The sequence below is a fragment of the Mastigoproctus giganteus genome, unplaced genomic scaffold, assembly GCF_048544385.1.
Source record: "Mastigoproctus giganteus isolate SK-2022 unplaced genomic scaffold, ASM4854438v1 scaffold_15, whole genome shotgun sequence".
In the NCBI taxonomy this organism is placed as follows: Eukaryota; Metazoa; Arthropoda; class Arachnida; order Uropygi; family Thelyphonidae; genus Mastigoproctus; species Mastigoproctus giganteus.
In genome coordinates this window covers 5,503,104-5,525,088 of record NW_028328292.1, presented here as the reverse complement: position 1 = coordinate 5,525,088, position 21,985 = coordinate 5,503,104, and the positions used below count along the sequence as shown (strand labels likewise).

General features: G+C 33.6%; 1 protein-coding gene across 1 annotated transcript in view; it reads left to right on the top strand.

Moving 5' to 3' along the window:
• Positions 1-21,985, top strand: part of LOC150074917 (TBC1 domain family member 10A-like) — a 90,115-nt gene that overhangs the window by 46,311 nt on the left and 21,819 nt on the right. Inside the window, exons 7-8 of the mRNA XM_090389334.1 lie at positions 1,257-1,371; positions 14,304-14,458. Of these exons, the coding sequence (XP_090245460.1) occupies positions 1,257-1,371; positions 14,304-14,458 (270 nt within the window). The remainder of the gene's footprint in view (positions 1-1,256; positions 1,372-14,303; positions 14,459-21,985) is intronic.

Genomic DNA, 21,985 nt, shown 5'->3' with positions numbered 1-21,985 from the left:
ATTTATTGATTGTGTTATTAATGTTATTTGAGGTATTTTACTGATTTTTATAAGTTTTACTATAAAATAGCTAAAGATTATCTACGTTAGCATGCTGCACAGGAGAATGCCAAGTAAAAATGGCAAGCTACTTTAAGACAATTGTATTTACTGTTTAGTTATTTATATACAGTTTTAAATATGTAAACTATTCTATTGTGTATTGTATGCTTTCTTGATATTAAATTGTAATTCTATTTTTCTGTATCATAACAATAAAATATAAGTTATTGACTTAGGCTTCCTTTTGATTACAAAAAATTTTTAATGAAAATATGATATAAAAGAACAAAAGATAGTAGGAAATAAAAACTTATGCTATAGAATCCAAGAACCAAAAATGAAAACATGAAATAAGATCTCACTGCTACTGATGCTTAGAGGCGCCTCCGTAGCCAGGTGGGAAGGAGCAACAGTGCGTAGCACATGCTTCTTGATTAGACCGGGGTTCGAGCCCGTCACCACCAAATACGGAGGATGTGGAAAGGTTAGGGAATGACCACCACATATCCCGGAGCAATATGGCCTTAGTTGCCAATGCCAATCCTAAAAACCAAAAAAAATACTGATGCTTAGCATTTTGTTTTTGTTGAACTTTGCAGTTTACTTATTTTCCCTTAATTTACTGTTCACTCATTTTTGACATCCCACCTGAAAATGTTTCACAATCACAGTTCTGGAGGAAACTGATATATTCCTTGCCCACTTGTTTTCTTTATGATTGATATGCATTTTAAGGCATTTTATAAAATCAGTTTTTGTTGCTACTTGACACATTTTACATGTTGGACATCTATAATTGTATATTGTTTGGGGGTTAAACTTTGCATCAGTTTGACTTTTTCATCTACTATCCTCCTCCTCCTGCACTATTTGTTATGGGAAATTAGAACTTAATTTATGATTAAATCAAACTTTTGAGGAGCTAATCTACCCGATAAATCGAGAAGACCTTGTGTTATTTTTAATATGTAGAATTTCAGCCAATTTGATTTCTGTAAAAGTTCTAAAAATGCACAAGTTGGACATGTTTTACTAAATGTACTTCTGATTTCTTACCAGAACAAACCCATGTCGTCGTCCCCCTCCCATGGAAAACAAAAAACAGTTTTACAACAAATTATGCCCTTGGTATAGAATTAAATGTCTCTTAATTAAGAATTGTAAAGAATATGAGATGTATTAAAAGAGCTGACTTTCCTTTTGTTACCTGTTAGAAAAAACAACGAGTGGAGCCAGTGCTTTACATGACAGAATGGTTTATGTGCGTCTTTTCCCGTACCCTGCCATGGGCCTCAGTCCTCAGGGTGTGGGATATGTTCCTTTGTGAAGGTAAGCCATATTTGTTCTTATATATATTATAATTGGAGAAAGTATGAAACTTTTTATATTTACTATATTTTGCATATTTAGTTTTTCTCCTTTTGTATGGAATTTTTGGTTTATTTTTTAACAAAAGAATATTAAAAGAGAAAAAAATTGTTTTCTGTTTATTACTTAAACTACATTTATCAAAAATTTACATTGAATTGTATATAGGTGTTACAAAGTTTCATTGCCATAAGAAATTAAGTGATCTTATTACAATAATCCCCTTAAAATTCAGCATCCTTGGGTTGCTAGATTTTAAGGGGATTTGATAGGTGCTGGACTTAAAAATTTTTCAGATTTTAGAGAGGTATGACTAGTGGGTTGCAGCTTTAATGGAGCACATTTCAATAAATATTAAGCACAAACAACTGAACTTGTTATTTACAGCAATAAACATTTATCATAATTATCTTGCCCTTTCATCTGCTGTTGCATTGCATGAATAATGTAATAACCTTCATTCTCACAGCAGAACAAACATGCCTTTTGCAACAAGTTACCATGATATTGCACTTCTTTCAACAGATAACTTTAAATATATTACAACTTGTAAAACTGATTTTGTATACTGTATGGACATTCATGTTGAACAACATGAGTGTCCATACATCTTTACAACTGATTAATTTGTGTGTTGTCACTAGAGAACTTACTGTTTAATGAGGAACCAGGTGATCCTGAAAATAACTTATCATTTTAAACCATTCGTTTAAAATGATAAGTTATCTTATCATTTTAAACGAATGGTTAGTTAACCTTTTTGGAGAGCTGATATGTTTGAAAGTAGTTTCAATACCAGGGAAACTTGTGCAGAAACAAGTGTTTTCTGCTGTAAGAATTAACACCATTGTGTTATCTATGCAGTTCAAATCCTGCTGGCTGCAACAACAGATGAAAGGAAAATAGTCTTGCAAATAGCTTGACAATTAGATAAGTTATAGAATTTCTTAAAGTACCGATATGATTGGACTTTTATTAAGCTTTGCTATTAATGAAGCTTTTGTTAAGCTTTGCTATCCAAACTTGAGTCTTGCAAGTAGCTTATAAAGGGAGAAATATCACCCTATTTTGCATGGATTCTTAAAGACAGGATCATTGCTATTGATGCAAGGGCCAGATTACTTTCGTAATGTTTCTGGATTGTAAAATGTTGGGGTGTTTTTTTTTTTTTTTTTTTTTTTAAATAAAATTTGTCGGATCTTAAATAACTCCAGATTGTAAAGTTTTCATATTTTACATATTTTACAGTCTACTTATTTAGAATCCAGTAGGAGGTAGCAGTGACTGTAGCAGACTCTGACATTAGCAGAGAGAGAGAGAGAGAGAGAGAGACCCCTTTTATAATTTTGTTATGGCTATCACGATTTGGTTAGTTTATTGTTACTCTTCCAGTATTAAGAATGTCATTCTAGTGCAAGAGAAATCTCACTTAGTATTGGTACATGTTGCTTCTAGAGATTAGTTAGGGAACTGTGCTTTGTCAACTCTGTTCCCAAAAGCAAAAACATTCAATGGGAATTTACTATACTTTGTACATATTGGAAGAAGTATTACAGATAAGCCTCACTCTGGATATCCTTGAATTTTGATGTATTGACTGGTTTATGTATTTGATGTATTGGCTGTTTTAACTAAGGATGTGTTCTGTATCAGTTTATTCATAAACTCACTGAAAAAGCAGGAATTAGTTACAAATTGTGCACAGAGTGCTGAAAAAGGCATAAATTTCACTTAAAGTTATGCATGTTTCAGGAATTACACCAAGATTACAACGATAAATAAATTTTTTGAGTGGATATTGCCAATGCAGATTAAAAAAAAAAAAAAAAAAGCCACTCTTTCAGTCTGTTTCAGTGATGAAGCATGTATTCATTTAGAATGTACCACAGAGAAAAATATTCTAGTTCAATATGTGAAAACAGCAAAAAAAAAGAAAAAAAAATTTTAAAATTACCAGATTAGTTACTCTTAACCAAGACCTCAAGGAAAGAAAAAAAGTAACTTTCAAAGGCTCTGTCTTGCCTTGGTAACTCTTTCAATAAGTTAAGCAAATTTTTTTCAAAAATCATCTTTCAAATGATTTTTGAAAAAAATTTGTATAAATAAAAGCATTCCAGATGAATCTACCTTGAGGAGGAATTACCTTATGCCAAGAGTATCTGTCCACTGACCTTTGAATTAGCCCAGAGCTGTTGACCTCAACCACCCATGCAGGCAGATTATTCCAGTAGTTAATAACTTGCAGGCTGAAAGAAAACTTCTTGCATTGTAGTATAAACTTCTCCTGTAATTTGAAATTATGCCTTTTAGTTCTAGGATCATTTATAACAGTGAAAATTTTGTCCTCATTCATTTTACCTTCATCTTTGAGCCTTTATATACCTTGATGAAGTCTCCCTAAAGTTTCTAGTTTCCAAGCTCTGTAGCCCACATGTTCAAATCCTTTCCTCATATGGACACCCTTTTACTAATCTCACCAGTTGTGTGTTGTCTGTCTTTGGATCCCTTTCAATGAGCTTGATGCCGACCGGGCTAGCCGGGTGTGTAAAGTGCCTGCCTGGCAACCCAAAGGTCGCGGGTTCGAATCCCGCCTCGGGCTTGGATCACAGTACTGCAAAAACCTTGGAAGGTGCATTATGGCCACAGAAGCCGATGCGCCAACAACTAACTAAAAAAAAAAAAAAAAAAAAAATGAGCTTGATGTTTTTTTTTTTGTTTAGGTTTGGTCTCCATACTTGAACACAGTATTCCAACTGTGGTCTTACAATTGCTTTTATACAGTGGGATTATGATCTATATCTATAAGCAAATGGCCAAGAAATCAATAGGATACCATGGGACTTCCTTACTGCCTGTCTACACTGTTCAGTGAACTTCACATGCAACTGTATCGCATCAAACCCCCACAACAACGGCAACTGTATTGTAACTTCCAAATCCCTTTTTTCCTCTATTGTTTTTAGTTCACCCCACCAAGTGTGTAAGTTATTTTTGGGTTGCTATTTTCCAAGTATCCTCAAAGTACTTTGCAGTTACTTTGAGGCTTAAAAACATAGCTGCCAATTTTCTAACCATCCCTGAAGTCTATCTGAGTCGTTCTGAATAAGCTTTACTTCCGCTGATCATTAACTACTTCATAACTATTACAATTTACTCTACATCCTTGACATCCTGTCTCCTATTCCTTTGTCAGTGCCATTTAAGGAAATTAAGAACAGTAGTAGTCTCAATACTGATCCTTGGGAATACCTCTTCTTACATTAGCCCAATCTGAAGAATAACTATTAATCAGAATCCCCTGCCTCCTTCCCCTGCAGCCATCCTGCAGTCAATCTAAGGATTTTTCTTGCAATTACAATGTGTTTCGGCTTATAACAATGTTGAAATTATTTCCTGCATCCTGCTCATGAGCGACTGTCAGAATAGCTAACCAGGTTTGTTAAATAAGATTTTCTCTTTTTAAAACTATGTTGTGTTGCTTTTAGAACACCATTTCTATCTAAATGATCCTGTAATGAGTTCTTGATCATTGCCTCCATGATTTTCCCTACCACTGTAGTCAGACTGACTGGTTAGTACTTACCCAATTCACTCTTAGAACTGCCTTTATGTATTGGCAATACAATTGTATTTCTCCAATCCAAGGGAATCTCTCCTTGTTCTAGTGACACACCCTCATAATTAACTTTAATGGTTAAATGCACTCTTGCCATCTCCCCTCAAAATGACTGGGTATATACCATCAACTCCTTAAAAAGTTTTTCTAATAAATAATGTTCTGCAATTTCAGTATTGCTAATTTCATTCTTTCCAGCTTCACTTGCACAGTTTCCCCAGACCACAAAGGGCCTTCCTCTGGAAATATCAATGCAAAGTAATTGTTCATTTATCTGCAACATCAGCTGGGTTATTTAAGAATTTCCTGCACTCATTACACATGGGTCTGATCTGATTCTTTCTTCTCCTTTTTTTATTTGGAAAATTAAATGCACTAGGCATAATCCTTATGGGTTTTGATAATTAACTATATAATATCGGTGTAAATACACCATAGTTAACCCATAGATTTGAGCTACGGTTGTAGCGTAGAAGGCATTTTAATTGTATCTCATAATGTGGTTGCCTTCACAACAAGATAGCTACTATTGAATTACTTCAAATAAATAATGCTTCTCTAGTAGAGAAGACTACTGTTATTTATTTTCAGCGGTACCACCACCCAGACGATCGTTTCGAAGCTGTTTGGCTTCGTCATCAGTGGGCGGGCAGGTACCCAGGTAATGCAACAAGCCATCTCAGTTGCGAAGTTATATCCATAATGTGGATATAACTTCGCAATTAAAATGATGCCTTCTACGCTACAACCGTAGCTCAAATCTATGGGTTAACTATGGTGTATTTACACCGATATTATATAGTCTCCTTTTTGTATACACATGTGAAAAACCTCCTTGTTCCTGCTCTTTGCTCTCTTAATCAGTGACTTTTCATAGTCCTGCATTATTTCAACCATACCTGAAAAAACGCAAGAGAGAAAATAAGAATAAATTAGTGTTTTAAAAAAGAACTTAGGATTTCATATTTTAAGGAAAATAATGACTTTGTTAATGGAAATGAACAGAAACCTTCCATTTCAGGAAGAGGCTATGAAGATTCGCATTTTTAAATTTAATCTAATCACTTGCATTGATGTGAAAAGATTGTGCTCTGCTTTTAAAATGAGTTTGAATGATAAATGCCATAGATTTACAATGGATTATTTGAAAATAAATTGCTGTTTATTATACCAAAACTTATTCCACAAGTGAGTTCAAAATGATCCGTACTCTAAAACTTTTCATGAACAGTTGTAGTTCAGTTAAGTGTTAAAAAAAGAGTAAAATATGTAAACAAAGTATTATTACATGTTTTATCATTTTGATGCATTTTTTGTAATTATTGCATATTTTACCTGTTTTTTTTAGTTCATATTATCCAGTGTCTAATAATCACAATGTTGGCATAAAGATTTTCCTACGCTACAAAAATAGTTCTGTGCATATAAGGAAGGAAGTTCTATGTGTGTATAGAGCCAGTTGTTTGAAACTCTTATCAATTGCTTTATTACTATACTTATTGCTATGCTAATTAAGTAGTTATCATGATTTAATAATCAGTAGTTAACCCTTAATAAAATAAATTTAAAAGTAGACATTCATGTTTAAAGCATATGAGAGCATGTTTAGTACCCTATTTGTTTATGTCTGGAGAACTTAGAAAAAAAAAACATAATTTGATAATAATAATTAATCACTGGCCAATGTGAGTTTTAAATATACTAATATATCAGCTGTTTGAAGTCTCTTTTTATGCATAGATTTTGAAAATAATTCTTACAATTTCACATCACATCATAATTTCTGTGTATACAGATGTTTACACATAGTGCATATATCTTACTACAGTTTAAGGAAGTAGATACGACACTGATCAGTTGTATTACTTGAAAATAACGTTAGCATATGCTCATAGATTACAATAATGTTGGGTAGAGGTAACATGTCCAACCGTGTCTGCCTCCCACCTCTCTCTTTCAGTAATGGAAAGACAGTTGTAGTGTAAGTATGTCTAAAGTTTATCTGCATGTCTATTGCATATTCTTTGTTTCTTGTTTTTTTGCTTGGCATTGTATTGTTAAAACATTTAAGTCGAAGCAAAGGAAGGACCTGACTCACCCTGACAGTTTCTGCTACATGTGTGGATGGTTTAGAACAAACTCAGAGGAAGAAAATTTACAGTATTGCTATATCTACAGATAATCTTCAGTATTACTAATATTATTACTAAACATGCATATTCTTTGTATTTTGGTTGCAAGATGGTAATAAAGACAAAACATGGGCTCCACATATATGTGTATTACCTGCAAAACAAATATGAGGATGTGACTAACTGAGAAAATTAAAAGTATGCGTTTTGGTCCTCTGGTGAGGAACAGAAGGCATATTTTTACACAATCACACTGATGATTGCTATTCTGCATGACAAAAATACCAGAGTTGTCCAGAAAAAGCAAGCACAGCATCAAATATCCTAAAATATATCTGCAGTAAGGCTATTCTACATATTGAAGACCTGTTGATACAAGATCCCTCAAAATCACAGGACAACGGAAGCGTGATGAATATAGCAAAGATTCTTGTGTTGTACACTTTGCTGGAACATCCACTTCAATAGATTAAGGGTAAGCAGAACCCTTTGGTTCTGCTTACCCTTAAACATTTCATTGCAGAAGACAGCATGCATTTCTGTAAAGATATTAGTGCTCTTCTGAATTAACTGGGCATTGATCACAATCCTAATGAATGTGTATTTATTGATGCCTCAAAATTAATTTAAAAGCAGTTTTTCTGCATAGTGTAAATGCATTCCCATCAGTTCCTCTACTTGGTGCTTGAGTGCAATAAAGTACCACAAATTTTGCTTGGAATGTTTGTGATTCACTAAATACTGTTGAATGAATCTTTATGGGATGATTGTACAAAAGAAAAACATTATATTTTGCAGCACTGAGGGAGGAATTTTTACTGGGGAGAAGTAATATAAAATGTTCCACTAGATAAGCCAACAAATGGTTCTTCCACTTCTGCATATAGCGCTTGGATTAATGAAGGATTTTTATTAAGGCTCTGGATAAAGAAGGAAGTGTTTACCAATTTTACAGATGTAAAACTGAAGTGCTTTGAGACCAAACTTCATTGGCCTCAAAGATGATATATTTGAAACATAGCTACAGGATACTGAACTAGCAGCTTGGTGATAATTTAAAGCAGTTGTGCATCGATTCCTTGGAAAAAGGAAAGAAGATAATTATGAATTTCTGGTGACAACTTTACAATATTATAATGATGTGTGCTGTTGAATGTCTTTGAAAATTCATTTTCTTTCTCATCTCAGTTTTCTTCAAATTCAGGAGATGAGCACAAGGGGAAATGCTTTCATTAGAACATATCCATGGTGGAAAAGCAGTGTACCATTTTTGCTAGGATGTTGCTATTATAGAAAATTACTGATTGTTTCTTAAACAGGGGAAAGCAAAATGTACTCTGAGAAAACTCTGAGTGGCAACTATTTCTAAGGAAATAGAGTATATGTAGTACATTATATGTTTGATTATAGTATTTTAAAATGAATGACTAATTTTTAAGATAGCATATTATTATTCTACAATATTTGAAAGTGCTCATTCATTCATTAAGTTATTAAAATTTCAATATATCTTTCAGTGGAAGCATAATAGAGACATATATCTTTAGAATGAGCAGATTAGTTTCCTTTAGAATCTGCAACCTTTGCTCTGGAATAATGGAAAAAAAAAAAAAAATTATTTTTTCAGATTTCAGTCAAAAAAAGAAAAAAAAAAAAAAAGGGAGAGAAATTCAACAATGCAAATTATTTTTAGATTTTATTCATTTCCTTATACAGTAGAACTTCAGTTGTCCATAAGGTATGGGACTGAGACCATGATGGATAATAGAATATGTACAGTAAAAACATCATACGTACAAGAGACCGGGTCCTCTGACATGTTTATTTTATTACATAATACATAACCTAATGAAATTTAATTAAACTTTATTTATTTTTTACCGGGTCATCAAAAAATCATAGTACAGATATCTACATACATACCTATTTTTAATATTTTGACTTGTTATTTTGTCCAGTAATGTCATAAAAAAAGTTAAAAGAAAACAATATTACATACAGTACATGCAACATTGTTCTAATGTCATTAAAGAAATTTAAAAGAAAACAATATTACATAATTAAATTTCTTTTCTAAAAAAAGTCAGTCAATTTCTTTTGTTTCATTATCCCTCGAGCCTTTTGAGAGGCAGTGTTACAAATTTTATGCAAAAGTAACACTGGCATAGCATCTGCTTCTTGTACCTTGAACCACTCAATGCACTTTCATAACAGTTTCAGCTTCACAATGGCTAATTATGTTTGTTGTTCCATCAGCAGCAGCTTTTTCTTCTTCAGTTTCAGAATCATCCGAAATTGTTGTCACTCTTTGCACAATTTCATTGTCATCTAAAATTTCGCATCCGATGTCTATTTTGTCCACATCCAGCCAATTATTTACTTCCTCCATCGAAATATTTTTAAAACCAGGAAGATTCGAACATAACTGCAAAATTTCAGTTTCCTTTGGAATGGTTTCTGTATCACTTGAATATATTTCTGGCCACAACTTATTCCAGCTTCTCTGTATTGCTTGAACTGGAACATCATTCCAGGCATCAGTGACATTGAAAATTGTGTCTTTTATAGTGTAACTTTTCCAAAACTCTATCACATCTAATTTATTTTATTCCGAAACAAGTTTTTGAATGAACATTTTGCAATAACAATGTTTTATACTCTCAATCATGCCTTGGTCCATTGGTTGAATGAGAGATGTCATGTTTACTAGCAGAAAGTGGCATGATATTTTGCCATCATCGCTTTTTAAATCATATACATGTATGGGATGAGTAGGTGCATTGTCCATCAGTAACGTTGCATATTGTGGTAAACCTTTTGATGCCAAATGTGATCTTATAAACTGATCTGGATGAGCATCTGCATGTTGTTTTGTGAGAAATATTTAACTGGCAAAGCATTTAAACTAATATTTTAAAATGATCTAGGCTTTTTTGGTTTTCCTATAACAGTCAAAGGCAATTTATGACTACTGCTGGCACTAGCACATACCATTATAGTGATGTGATCTTTTTGCATCTTATATCCCGGTGCCATATGCTCAGTCATTGAGGCCAGTGTCTTTTGAGGTAGTGCCTTCCAGTTAAGGCCAGTCTCATTGCATTTGTATATTTGGTCTTTAACCAAACTTCGATCAGCTATTTCCTTCTGTAGTTTTTCACGATAAACACAAATTGTTGCACTGTCTGCACTTAGCTTCTCACCATGGATCGACAACTGTCGAATACCATGCCGAAACTTAAATTTGTCCAACCATCTGATGCTTGCCTTGAATGAAGGATCTCTGTCTAGTTTTTTATTGATTCCAATGGCTTTTTTGATTATTATACGTCCCAAAAATGGAATTCCTTGGCTACATTTTTGAACAAGCCATTGAAACATTGCGGTATCCAATTGTTCATTTTTAGCAAGCTTCATTGTTTTACAACTTTTAAGATTACCGTCAATGGTTTCCATTTTTGACACATGGTTTTCAATTTTGTCTGCATCATGTTTTATATCATTTACTGTTGTTCTTCCTATTCCATAAACTGATGCTATACTTGTAGCACTTTCACCTTTTCTTAGACGATTGATTATTTCAATTTTTTGTGATAATCCCAGCCCCACTCGCTTATGTTTCTCTGTCATTTCAACGAGTTTACTAAATAAAAATTATTAAAATATGAAACAAGAGGTTAAAGTACAACCATATACAGTGAATTGTAAAGAAAGGCTGAGTGACATATGGTGCCAATATCACAATTCATTACGGCATAGTAGGGTTAAGTGACAGTTAACAGAGACTGAAGGTAAATAGGGTGACTGACAATCAAAGTTCTACTGTATTAACTTGTGATATCTTATCCATATTAGCAACATTAAATTTTTAAAAAAGAATATAAAAATTTGGGCTTACTTACTATTTAAGAAGTTATTGGGAAAAAAAACCGTAAGTAATTATGCATTTAGTGTTTCATTTAGTTTTGTGTTAAGATTAGATTAGATTAGTATTTAGTGTTTGTAAATGTCAAATATCATTTGCAATAAACTGTAACTTAACAAATGTAGAACATTTTAAAATGAAATAACAAAGAACTGGAAAAGAATAGTTTTGATGGAAAGTTGCTTTCCAGCAAAACTATAACAATATGCAAAATTCATTCCAACAATCTTGGGACCTTGGAATTTAACAGATTTTGAGTAGTCATATAGTCATTAAAAAAAAAAACTTAATGATACCACAACTTATTTCATTAGTATTGTATAAATGCATCCTACATAGAGAGAGAAGTGATTATAGTACAATAAAATCATGTTACAGCAAATAACAAAATTTTCATTATGACAAAAATATTTCTAAGTCTTGGCCAACTTTCTTTATTATTAGTACTTTGAAAATTTCATTTGAACAAAGTAGTTTTGGTGAAAAATTCAGTACAACAAATTATTTTCAAAGTCCACCTGTGCCTAAAATGTATTGGTTTAAAATACAAAAATATTTTTGAAAATTAGGACAATGCTGTGTGCAGCCTGTATTCTAAATATGGTTATTGAAACATTCACTTGAAGAAAATATTGAGGTTTTGAAATATTTGGAGAAATAAATATTAATATTACACTCTACTACATTTTGTGCATTTATAAATGAATTGTATGCTTACCTCTCACCAACACACAGCATCATAATACTCATTAAAAAAAAAGTCAAAAAGCAGATTGAGATCAGTAACGAGATAGACCTCACATTTTCATGATCGTAAGTTTTTCTGCTTGAATTCATGTAAGCATTTAACTTGATCTGAACAAAAAAGTGTCAAAATCAGTAATCAATTGAATTCTACTTGGTGAAAGTGAACCCACATATTTTCGATTGCACTGAAGATGAATTCTCATTAATGATGGAAAAAAAACTTTAAAGCATTAAAAACAAAAATCAGTGTACCATTGTGAAAGTAAAAATAAGTTGTATCTACTGTACTATATTTCTGAATATAGTACAGTAAGCATATAAATAAAATATGCTTCCATAGATACTCTCTCTGAACAAAATATTTTTACATTTTCTAGTAAATGTCTTTCACCATTTTATTTAATATCATTTATGTAATATTTATTTTGAAGTCAATATTTAGGTAAAATGAAGCAAAAATTACTATTTCTACATATGAAAAGTGCAGCAGAATTTATTTTAACATTATTAATGGTTCTTTTGATATAAATTTCAATATCCATTATAATGAAATTTCTAAAACAAAATGATTCATGCAACTCTCTGTGGAGTGTGTTGTAATGGGACTTTACTGTATACAGAAAAGTATTACTGTACTGTACTGTACTGTAAAATATAATAATTATTTCCCTTTCCAAAATATACAATTGACAGACCAATATCAAAAGCTTTCTACAGTAGATAATCTGTGATATCTAGTGGAACTGCATTTTTTTATGTAGCGTATATTAAATGATAAATGCAAATGGTTGAGAGTTGCTGTATTAATGCTGTTTACAAACTTGACATAAAATGACAATTTAGTGTTCATTGAATGAATTATGTTAGCCTAATGCTTTATGCACAAATTGTGAAACCCTTTCTAATTATCAATGAGTCACAAATCTTATTTATGAATAGCAGTAGACGATCCCATGATCTCTTTCAGGAAATTTTCGTGTGTGGTTGAAGCATGGTAAAAACTTTGATGAAGGCATGCCATACATTCATATGGCTATCCCATAGGTGTTTATTGGATCCAAAATTCAACAGTTATGCCTGTCTTCAATCCCCATTGTTTGTAATATTGTTTTTTTTTTTTAAAGAAAATGCAACTTTTCTAATACTTTACTAAAGTTGTTTTATCAGTTTCAGCAATGTGTTATGCCATTTTCAGCTAATGGGGCTGATATCATATATTTTTTAGAAGTATCTTATGGACAGTGGATTAAGGAATACCCAACTATGAATTTACATGAGCAAATAACTTAAGACTGCATAAAAATTTCTCATGAATATGGTTAGCAGTTTTCTCAGAGGTTCCTGGTTGTTCTGTAGATTTATATTTCTCAGTGTCGTGATTAGGTATTATTTGTAAGTCTGCCACTTCAGTTTCTTTAAATTTATTGTATCGCCAGTTGATATTCATCTTGATTAGTATTAATGCTGCTTCTAAACAGTGGTCATGTTGGCTGTCCTATGTGCATGAAGGGCAATGAACCACAACAGAGGCAATATGGCATTCACAAGGTGAGGTGCATTTGAGCCAGCCCAAGACATTGTTAATTACTTTCTCACAGTGGAAGGTCTCTCTCTCTCTGTCTGTCTTCCCCCTCTCTCCCCAACTGAAATTCACCAGGATATGGAAAAAAGTATACATCAGTAACTATATGTCATGCCCATGAATTCTAGGACATGCAACTAGGACCACAGAAGAAAATGTTATCATGACAAATCAGTGTATGGTAGTTGATGTGGCTAGGGAGCTGGATATTAGTCATATGTCTGCCTACTTTATTGTCCATGACAGATTACACTAAAGATTTTCATGAAGTGGATTCCCAATTGTTTCAATGGCAAACAGAAATATGTGGAACTGGGATTGTCTGCAGCGTCTAATGTGATATGAAGAGGAATGAAAAAACTCCTTGGATTGCATGGTGACTGCGGATAAGGTGTAGACACTTTAAACCAGAGAACAAATAATGCTGTATCCATTAGTCATTATCAGAGCAGAAGAAAATCAAGACTTGTGAAAGCATTGGGAAGATTATGTTCATGTTGTTCTTTGATTCAAAGGGATTGCTGCTGCTGTGCCATTTTATTTGTAGAAGTGAAATTGTCAACTCAAAATTACACATGAATTCTCAAGGCTGATATGTGGCATGCTATTATAAACAAGACCTAGGTGTTTGACTGATTTTTTCATTTTGTTACTTGACAATATCCATTAATTGTTCCTCAGTATGCTGTGGCTACCTTCCAAAAACTACAACATGGGGAAATGAGTAGTTACTACCCCACATTGCATAATCTTGCACATAAATAAATCTCAGAATAAAAAAATCAGCAGTTATGTATTCTGTAGGTGATTGTTATGTAGTAGTGGTGGTAGAATGGGAGAGATAAACTGATGGCATTTAAGACATTGACTTTTTTTATTTATTTTGATTAGGAGTTAAAGTATTGTTTCGAGTGGCTTTAGTGATTCTAAAACATGTTCTGGGAAGGACAGAAGTACAGAAAAAGTGCCCCACAATGTATGAAACACTAGAGCAGCTAAGGGCTATCCCATTAGAAATTTTGCAGGAAGATTTTCTTATTACCCAGGTAGGTATAAAAATTTCCCATTTGAAAAATATCAGAACTGTGTAATCTGATTTATGTTGTATACTATCTAGTGCAATAATAATAAAAAATTTGTTTTCATTTTATTGCTTAAATAGTTGTTTAAGCATGGTATTTAGATAAAATTATAGTACAAGTAACCCACGTATAACACGATAGTTAGGTTCCTATAAAATCTTGTGGTGTGGAACCGTGTTATATGGGACTAAGAACCAGTACAAAAAAGGGGGTTATATTCCAAAAGCTAACAAAAATACGCCATTTTTTTATAACTATCAGAAACTTAATTTTTATTAAAAATAGTAATAACTGTGAACAGATCTTTGATAAGACTGTGATATATATATATATATATATATATGCTGGATAATATACGTTCATTTAATTTTCTTCCTCTTCATCACTGCTAAGCACAATCAAACAAGAATATTTTCTCTGTTTCAGAGTATCATCACATTCTGAGTTTTCTTCTGCAGTATCTAGATTTCATGTATCTTCTGCTCTCTTTAAAAAATCAATAATCTGGGTTTGTTTGATTTTGCTTGATAGATTTTTGTAAATTTTGTGGTATAGAGCTAAGCATTTTTAAAGTGCCCTTTTGAACTTTGTGCTCCTTTCAGTTGAAGGATCTGCATTCAAAAATTAAAATTCTAATTGCTCAGCTATGTTTATGCCTTCCTGTATGCTTTTTAGTTTAAAATTTGGAACTTCTGAATTTTCATCTGAGCTATCATCCTCTGAATTCATTTGATTTACCTCTGATGCCATTTCCACCAAATCTGCTTCGCAGCCTCTTTTTCTACCAGTAAGTCTTGAATGTCTTCGGTCGTCATATCATCAAAACCTTCTCCTCCTACCGACTTAGCAGTTCTACTATCACACCAAATTTATTTGGAATCAATTTTTTTCCAAAATCCATTGTAACGGTTTTCTGATGTAATGAGTTTTAAAGGTTGATATAATGCCTTGATCTAATGGCTTAATTGAAGAAGTTATATTAACCTAATACAACTGTTGTAGTAGGAATATTACTTCAATGTTTGGATGACTTAAATCTTTTGTATTGCCTGGCGCATTATCCAATAGTAATACAACTTTGAATTCTAGATTTTTCTGCTTTAAATAGTTTGCCATAGCTGGCACAAAACAATTTAGAAACCATTCTTTAAATAAATCAGCAGTTATCCAAGCTTTTTTATTTGCTTTCCAGTATATCAGTAATGTGTTTTTATTTACACCTTTCATTGCACGAGGATTAGAGGATCTATAGACTAGCATAGGTTTTATCATGTATTCTCCTAGTGCGTTACTGCACATAAGTAATGTTACACAATCTTTTGATGTCTTAAAACTCGGTGCAGTTTTCTCTTTTTTTGAAATAAACATTCTGTTGGGCATTTTTTTTCCCATCAAAGACCTGTCTCATCGGCATTGAAAACTTGATGTGGTGTGTATCCATGCTCTTCAATAATTTTTTTGAAATTCCTCTGCATACTTCTTGGCAGCCTCATTATCAGTTGATGCACTTTCTCCTTGAATTCTTATGTTATCTAATGCGAAGTGGTTTTTAAATCGCTCCAACCAACCTTTACTGGCAACAACTCCGGATTAACAGAAGATTCTCCATTTTCTTTTAAATGGTTATAAAATTTTATTGCCTTTTGTTTAATTACATTGCCGTTTATGGGATCCATTTTTTACTGCTATCATCAATCGAAATACTGAGTGCTTTTTTCATTTTTCTCAATTATTGCCACCCAAGGATGAGCTGTCATATTTGTGGAAATGAAAGCTCCTGCAGCAACAGCAGTTCTAAATTTCTGTTAGTTTTTCTTTATGGTCCAGATTGTTGCTTCATTTTAAATTTAAACTTTTTGCAATGTATGATACCTTCCCCTTTTTTTATGACAGTCCAAAATTTGTATCTTTGATTCTAGAGAAATGAGGTTTCTTTTGAGCAGTGTTTTTTTACTTTCCTTAGGCCTGAGGTTCCCAGGCTTTCTTGGTTCACGGCACCCTTAATGTCTCAGAATTTTTTCATGCCGCCTTAGTGTCACAGTAATTTTTCACGCCGCCCCTAGACCAAAAGAAATACCTAACAGTTCCATTTATTGAGTAGTTGGGTCCAAACCACTCAATAAGTAATGTTGAAACTGTGAACTACCTTGAGCTAGTAGTTTGCATGGTGTCCAACAGATGTTGAGTATCACTGTGTTACCCCTAAAATTTAAATTATCCTGTGGCACCCCTGTGAGTTTGCTCTGGTGCCTTGGGGCATTGCACCACACAGAACCACTGCCTTAGGCATAATTTAGGGCTGGAATTTAATTCACAACAAAGAAATTATTCTAATGTGGTTCTTAAGAACAAAGTTTAATAATACATACCTGGAAAAATTTATAAACAATCAAATAAAAACCAAAATAATCTTACAAAAACTTTAAAAGTCACGAACTGCACACTTCAAAGTCACAATTTTTATGGTCTCAAACAAGCACAAGTTCAATAGCTCAGAACCTAACAGAGATTTCCCAATAATTCTTTTGCATAGTAACTAGCGAGTCAACAGCAAGGATTCACAAAAAAGAATGGAAATGTTGAAAATTTTCATCCAACATAATAGCAGGATTTTTTTCTACACAAAAGCTCAAAAATACCATGTTATATGAAGTTTTCGGCAATTCTCTGTGTTAGAGCAAAACTGTGTTATATAAGTATTGTTGGGCAAGTATTGCTGCAATTTATCAGTCGTGTTAAAGCGAAACCATCTTGTAGAAATACAGTGTTGTACCATGTAGGGGTTGCCTGTACGGTAATTCCAAGTCTTTTTTACTAATGTTGGTAACACCTACTTAACATAAGCAAGTTATGCTGTTAAAAACTGTACATTAACAGATGCCCATTTTTCTATAGAAATCCTTGTTAAAATGGAATATATATTCCTGAACTAGTTAATTTTTTAAAAAGTTTTAGTAGATGTTGCAGGACTTTTGTAAGGAAGCTCGATAAAGTTAAAAGGAGCATTCTTTCATCATACAGCATCTTTTAACAAACATAATTACAGGGGACTGCATATTACAGAAGACCTGTCAAGAATCAGAACCCTCTGTCTAACTAACTGTCTTTTTTAAGAGACACTTAAAATAAAGTTAGAGGGATTTTTTAGATGTTTCATTGTCATAATTTTGTTTTTCATTGCATTGACTTATCACATTAGCAACATTCACCTCCAAGTCAGGTTTCTTCCTGTAGGACTTATGTAATCTGCTCTGGAGTGTCTTTGAAAAACAAATTGAAGGTATTCTTTTTCCAATAGTAAGTGCCTTTTAATGAATTCCTTAAGTTTGGTCCTACAATATGGCAACTGTGCCATTACTGCATACCATATGAAGCATAATTGTAATCCATTCAAAAACTGGTTAGCGATAACACATTTTCATCATCAATGGTTCTTATGTCCTGATCTATATTCATCTTCAAATAACATTTCTTGAGAGTACCAGTAACAACCTGATCCATGTGTTGAAGTAAGGATATTGTATTTTATGGCAAAAAAATCACTCTTACTTTAGAGTTCAAATAATCTAATCATGTCTGCTGACTAGAAGTATAGTCCAAGATTAACAATGCTATAAAGTCCAGATTTATTTTCAAGTTTTAACTCTCGCTGAAATAGTATATGGTGCTTTAAACACTCATAAATCCATACAGTGCAGAATGCTGTGCAAAAAAATGTATATAACAAACTAGATATAAATTTTTAAGGGTACTAAAGGGAGTGTGATTACCATGTAGCAGCTAATAACTTATAACGTAACTGAACTGGACTTAGTCCAGTTCAGTTAAGATAGTTTTTAAATTCTGTACAGTGCGATCAACTGACGATGTTACCAACAGTAAATTCTAAGTGGGAAGCATTCAAGGAATTAATCGTGGAAGCTACTAAAAGTTTCATACATAATTAAGAAATATTGTTCAAGGTTTAGGCTTAAATGGTTATCAAATGAACTAATGAGACTCGTGACAGAGAAGAAAAATGCATGGGATGCATATAAATTATCAAGCGACTCAGAAGCCTATGGCAGATAAAAGCTAGTCTGTAATCAGGTCACAAAGGAGGTTAGGCAGGCGAAGGCAGATTATGAGAAATTTTTGGCAAATGATGCTAAGAAAAACAGCAAGGATTTCTTTACTTATATAAACTCTAAAAGGAAGGGGATGAATCTGATTGGTCCCCTGGATATCGATGGTTCAGCTGTTGATGATCCTGCTCAGATAGCAAACACACTGAATGAGTATTTTGCATCTACATTCACACATGAGGAGTTAAGGTTTGAAAATGGCAGAAGGTTATCAAATTGTAGCAGGGTGGGTAATGATTTTGTAATAACTGAGAGCAAAGTGGAGGAGAAATTGTTGAAGTTAAACTTAAGAAAGGCACCTGGGGTGGATGGGATCTGTCCAGTTATATTAAAGGAGGCGGCAAAGCAACTAAGCAAACCCTTAGCCATAATTATGAGAGCATCCTTGGACTCAGGGGAGGTTCCCACGGACTGGAGATGTGCAAATGTATCCCCAATTCACAAAGGGGGATTGAAGGGTGACACGAGTAATTACAGACCAGTTAGTTTAACTTCTGTTCCGGGTAAAATTATGGAGTCACTGGTTAAAGATACATTGCAAGATCATCTAGACAAGACTGCAGCAATAATTCAGACACAGCATGGGTTTGTTAAGGGAAAGTCTTGTCTGACAAATTTGATAGGATATTATGATGTGGTTACAAAGGAACTGGAAGTAAAAAAATAATTTTGATATTATATATTTGGATTTCAGGAAAGCTTTTGACACTGTTGTGCATGGAAGACTATTGTACAAATTGGAGCAAAATGGTATTAAGGGTAAGTTGCTACAATGGATAAAAGGATGGTTGAGTGAGAGAAGACAGAGGGTGGTAATTAATGGGTGCTGCTCTTCATGGACTAATGTTATTAGTGGAGTCCCAAAGGGTTCTCTGTTGTTTTGTATATTTATCAGTGATATTGATGAAGGTATATCAGGCTTAGTGTCGAAGTTTGCAGATGATACAAAGGTTGGCATGGTTGTTAATGACAGTAATGGCAGTGTGCTACTGCAACAGGATCTAGATAATTTTGGCAGATGGGATAAGAAGTGGCAACTGAAGTTTAACCTTGACAAATGCAAAGTACTGCATGTGGGTAGAAGTAACCCCAGAGAAACGTACCAACTGTGTCATACTACACTTAAGGTGGTAGAAAATGAAAAAGACTGGGAGTAATTGTGCAGTCAGGTGTGAAGTTTTCTGAGCAATGCAGACAGGCTGCCAGGGCAGGTCATGGGGCTTTGTCAATGATATATAGGAATTTTGCTAGCAGGGAAAAGGAGGTGATTGTCCCTCTGTATTAGGCAATGGTCAGGCCGTGCCTTGAGTACTGCGTACAGGTCTGGAGGCCTCATTTTAGGAAGGATGTAGATTTGCTTGAGTGTGTACAGAGAAGGGCAACAAGATTGGTGAGGGGAATGAAGGGGTCCTCTTACCAAGAGAGGCTTAAGTTCTGCAAATTGCAGTGGCTGGAGACTAGGCACCTGCACTGTGATCTGATTGAGGTGTATAAGGCCTTAAATGGATTGAGCACGCTGAATTCTGATGGGATCCTTCCACTTGTTCAGATTATGAACCTAAGGGGGCATAAATTCAAATTAAGAAAAGACAGATGTAGAATAGATGTGCAGAAATTTGCCTTTAGCCAGCAGGTGGTTAATTGCTGGAACAGACTTACATCTGTCATTGTGGAAGTTGATAGGTTAAATAAATTTAAGGAGGAACTGGACAGGCATTTGGAGGGAATGGCGCGATATATATATACATATATATATATATATATATATATATATATATATATATATATATATATATTTTTTTTTTTTTTAGCTGATGCTGCATAAGCTCATACACTTGCTTTCTTGCGTCACATTCCACTACTACTACTAGTCAAGAAATACCAGGTCATATGTGAAAAATATTTTTGTGTCATTAATTTTACCAGGCATAATATTTGTATGTACCTGTGTTGTGGCTGTTCCAGATCATCACCTCATAGCCATCTTGTATCTTTGCATTGAAGTAACACTGCCAAGCCAGTCACATTTGTGGTGCTTATAACATTGTTTTGTTGAAGTGTTGTTTGACTGGCCACTTAGCAACTAGGAAGCAGTAATCACATGGAAAGCTGATCCTTGGTTCTTGTCCCTGCCACAGATAAGTGGTCCACTTGAAGATAATCCACAAACTGGCATGATATAATCTTTTTGCTTGTTTTTACTGCATATTGTTAAATTGGTTGGCCTATCAAGGTTTCCCTTGTCTGTGTTTTTAATCGGCTGGAATGACTCTGAAAAGCTTATGGTGAGATAGTTTTTCTTAGCCTGGTTTTCCCCTAATGCAAGGGTTTTTGCTAATATCATTGAGGAAAAATTTATAATTTAGGGAGTTGTAGGAATGACACAGGTCAATAGTATGGGCTAAAATGACACTTAATCCTTGTCAAGAGCACTTGTGTGCAATCTTTCTGCACAGGAGATATTGAAGAAAGTGCAAAAACCATCAGCAGCTGCACACCTGTGGTCTGCAGATGGTTTTACATATATAAAAAATCAATCATGAAATCTATAACAACAAGATACAATAATTATGGCATTTTCATAATTGATTATGAAATTGACAACAATAGTGAATGAACAGAAGTTTGTATGTGTGTATATATATATGCAGTGGATTCCGGTTATTTGGGCCACCGGTTAATCGGGGCAGCCATTTATTTGGGGAAAATCTTAAAGAACAGAACCCAATTGAGAAAATAGCCAGGGTTTACTTCGCTTAATTGGGACAACATGCCGTTTAATAGGGGCAGGAGACCACGGCACTGGAGATTACCCTACGATTGTCTCCAGCCGTACATGTGGTTCGGTCAGATTTCTGGAAGTCACAACCATAAAACAATTAGCATTCATCTGTTTATTGGGCTTTTCTGTTAGTGCAATCAATCATAAATGAAAAGCAAAGTCGATCTTATTGAATTTGTGATAATACCGACAGCTGGAATTCTGCGGGTTATTATGGTGAAATGTGTTCTCACTTCCATGGAATCTTCAATCATATAAAAGAATTTTCAGAATCTTCAATCATATAAAAGAATTTTCAGAATCTTCTCTTCATTCCTATTTTTAAAGTTTCGTAACTCATTACTCCATTCTCACTTGCACATATCGTGTTACTTGCAATTTGTGTGTGCCGTGTTCTTTGTTATTGATTGCTTATCTTTTTACTGTTTTAAATTTTAACCCCCTTCCACAAATGTCAGTGAACAGAAATATCCGCTAGTTAGCATGTACATATTACAGTACGTATTAATTATTCTGATTATCACTTATATTCTTCTGATTTTCACGTATCATTTAATTTTTTAATTGGTAAGGTAATAAAAGGTA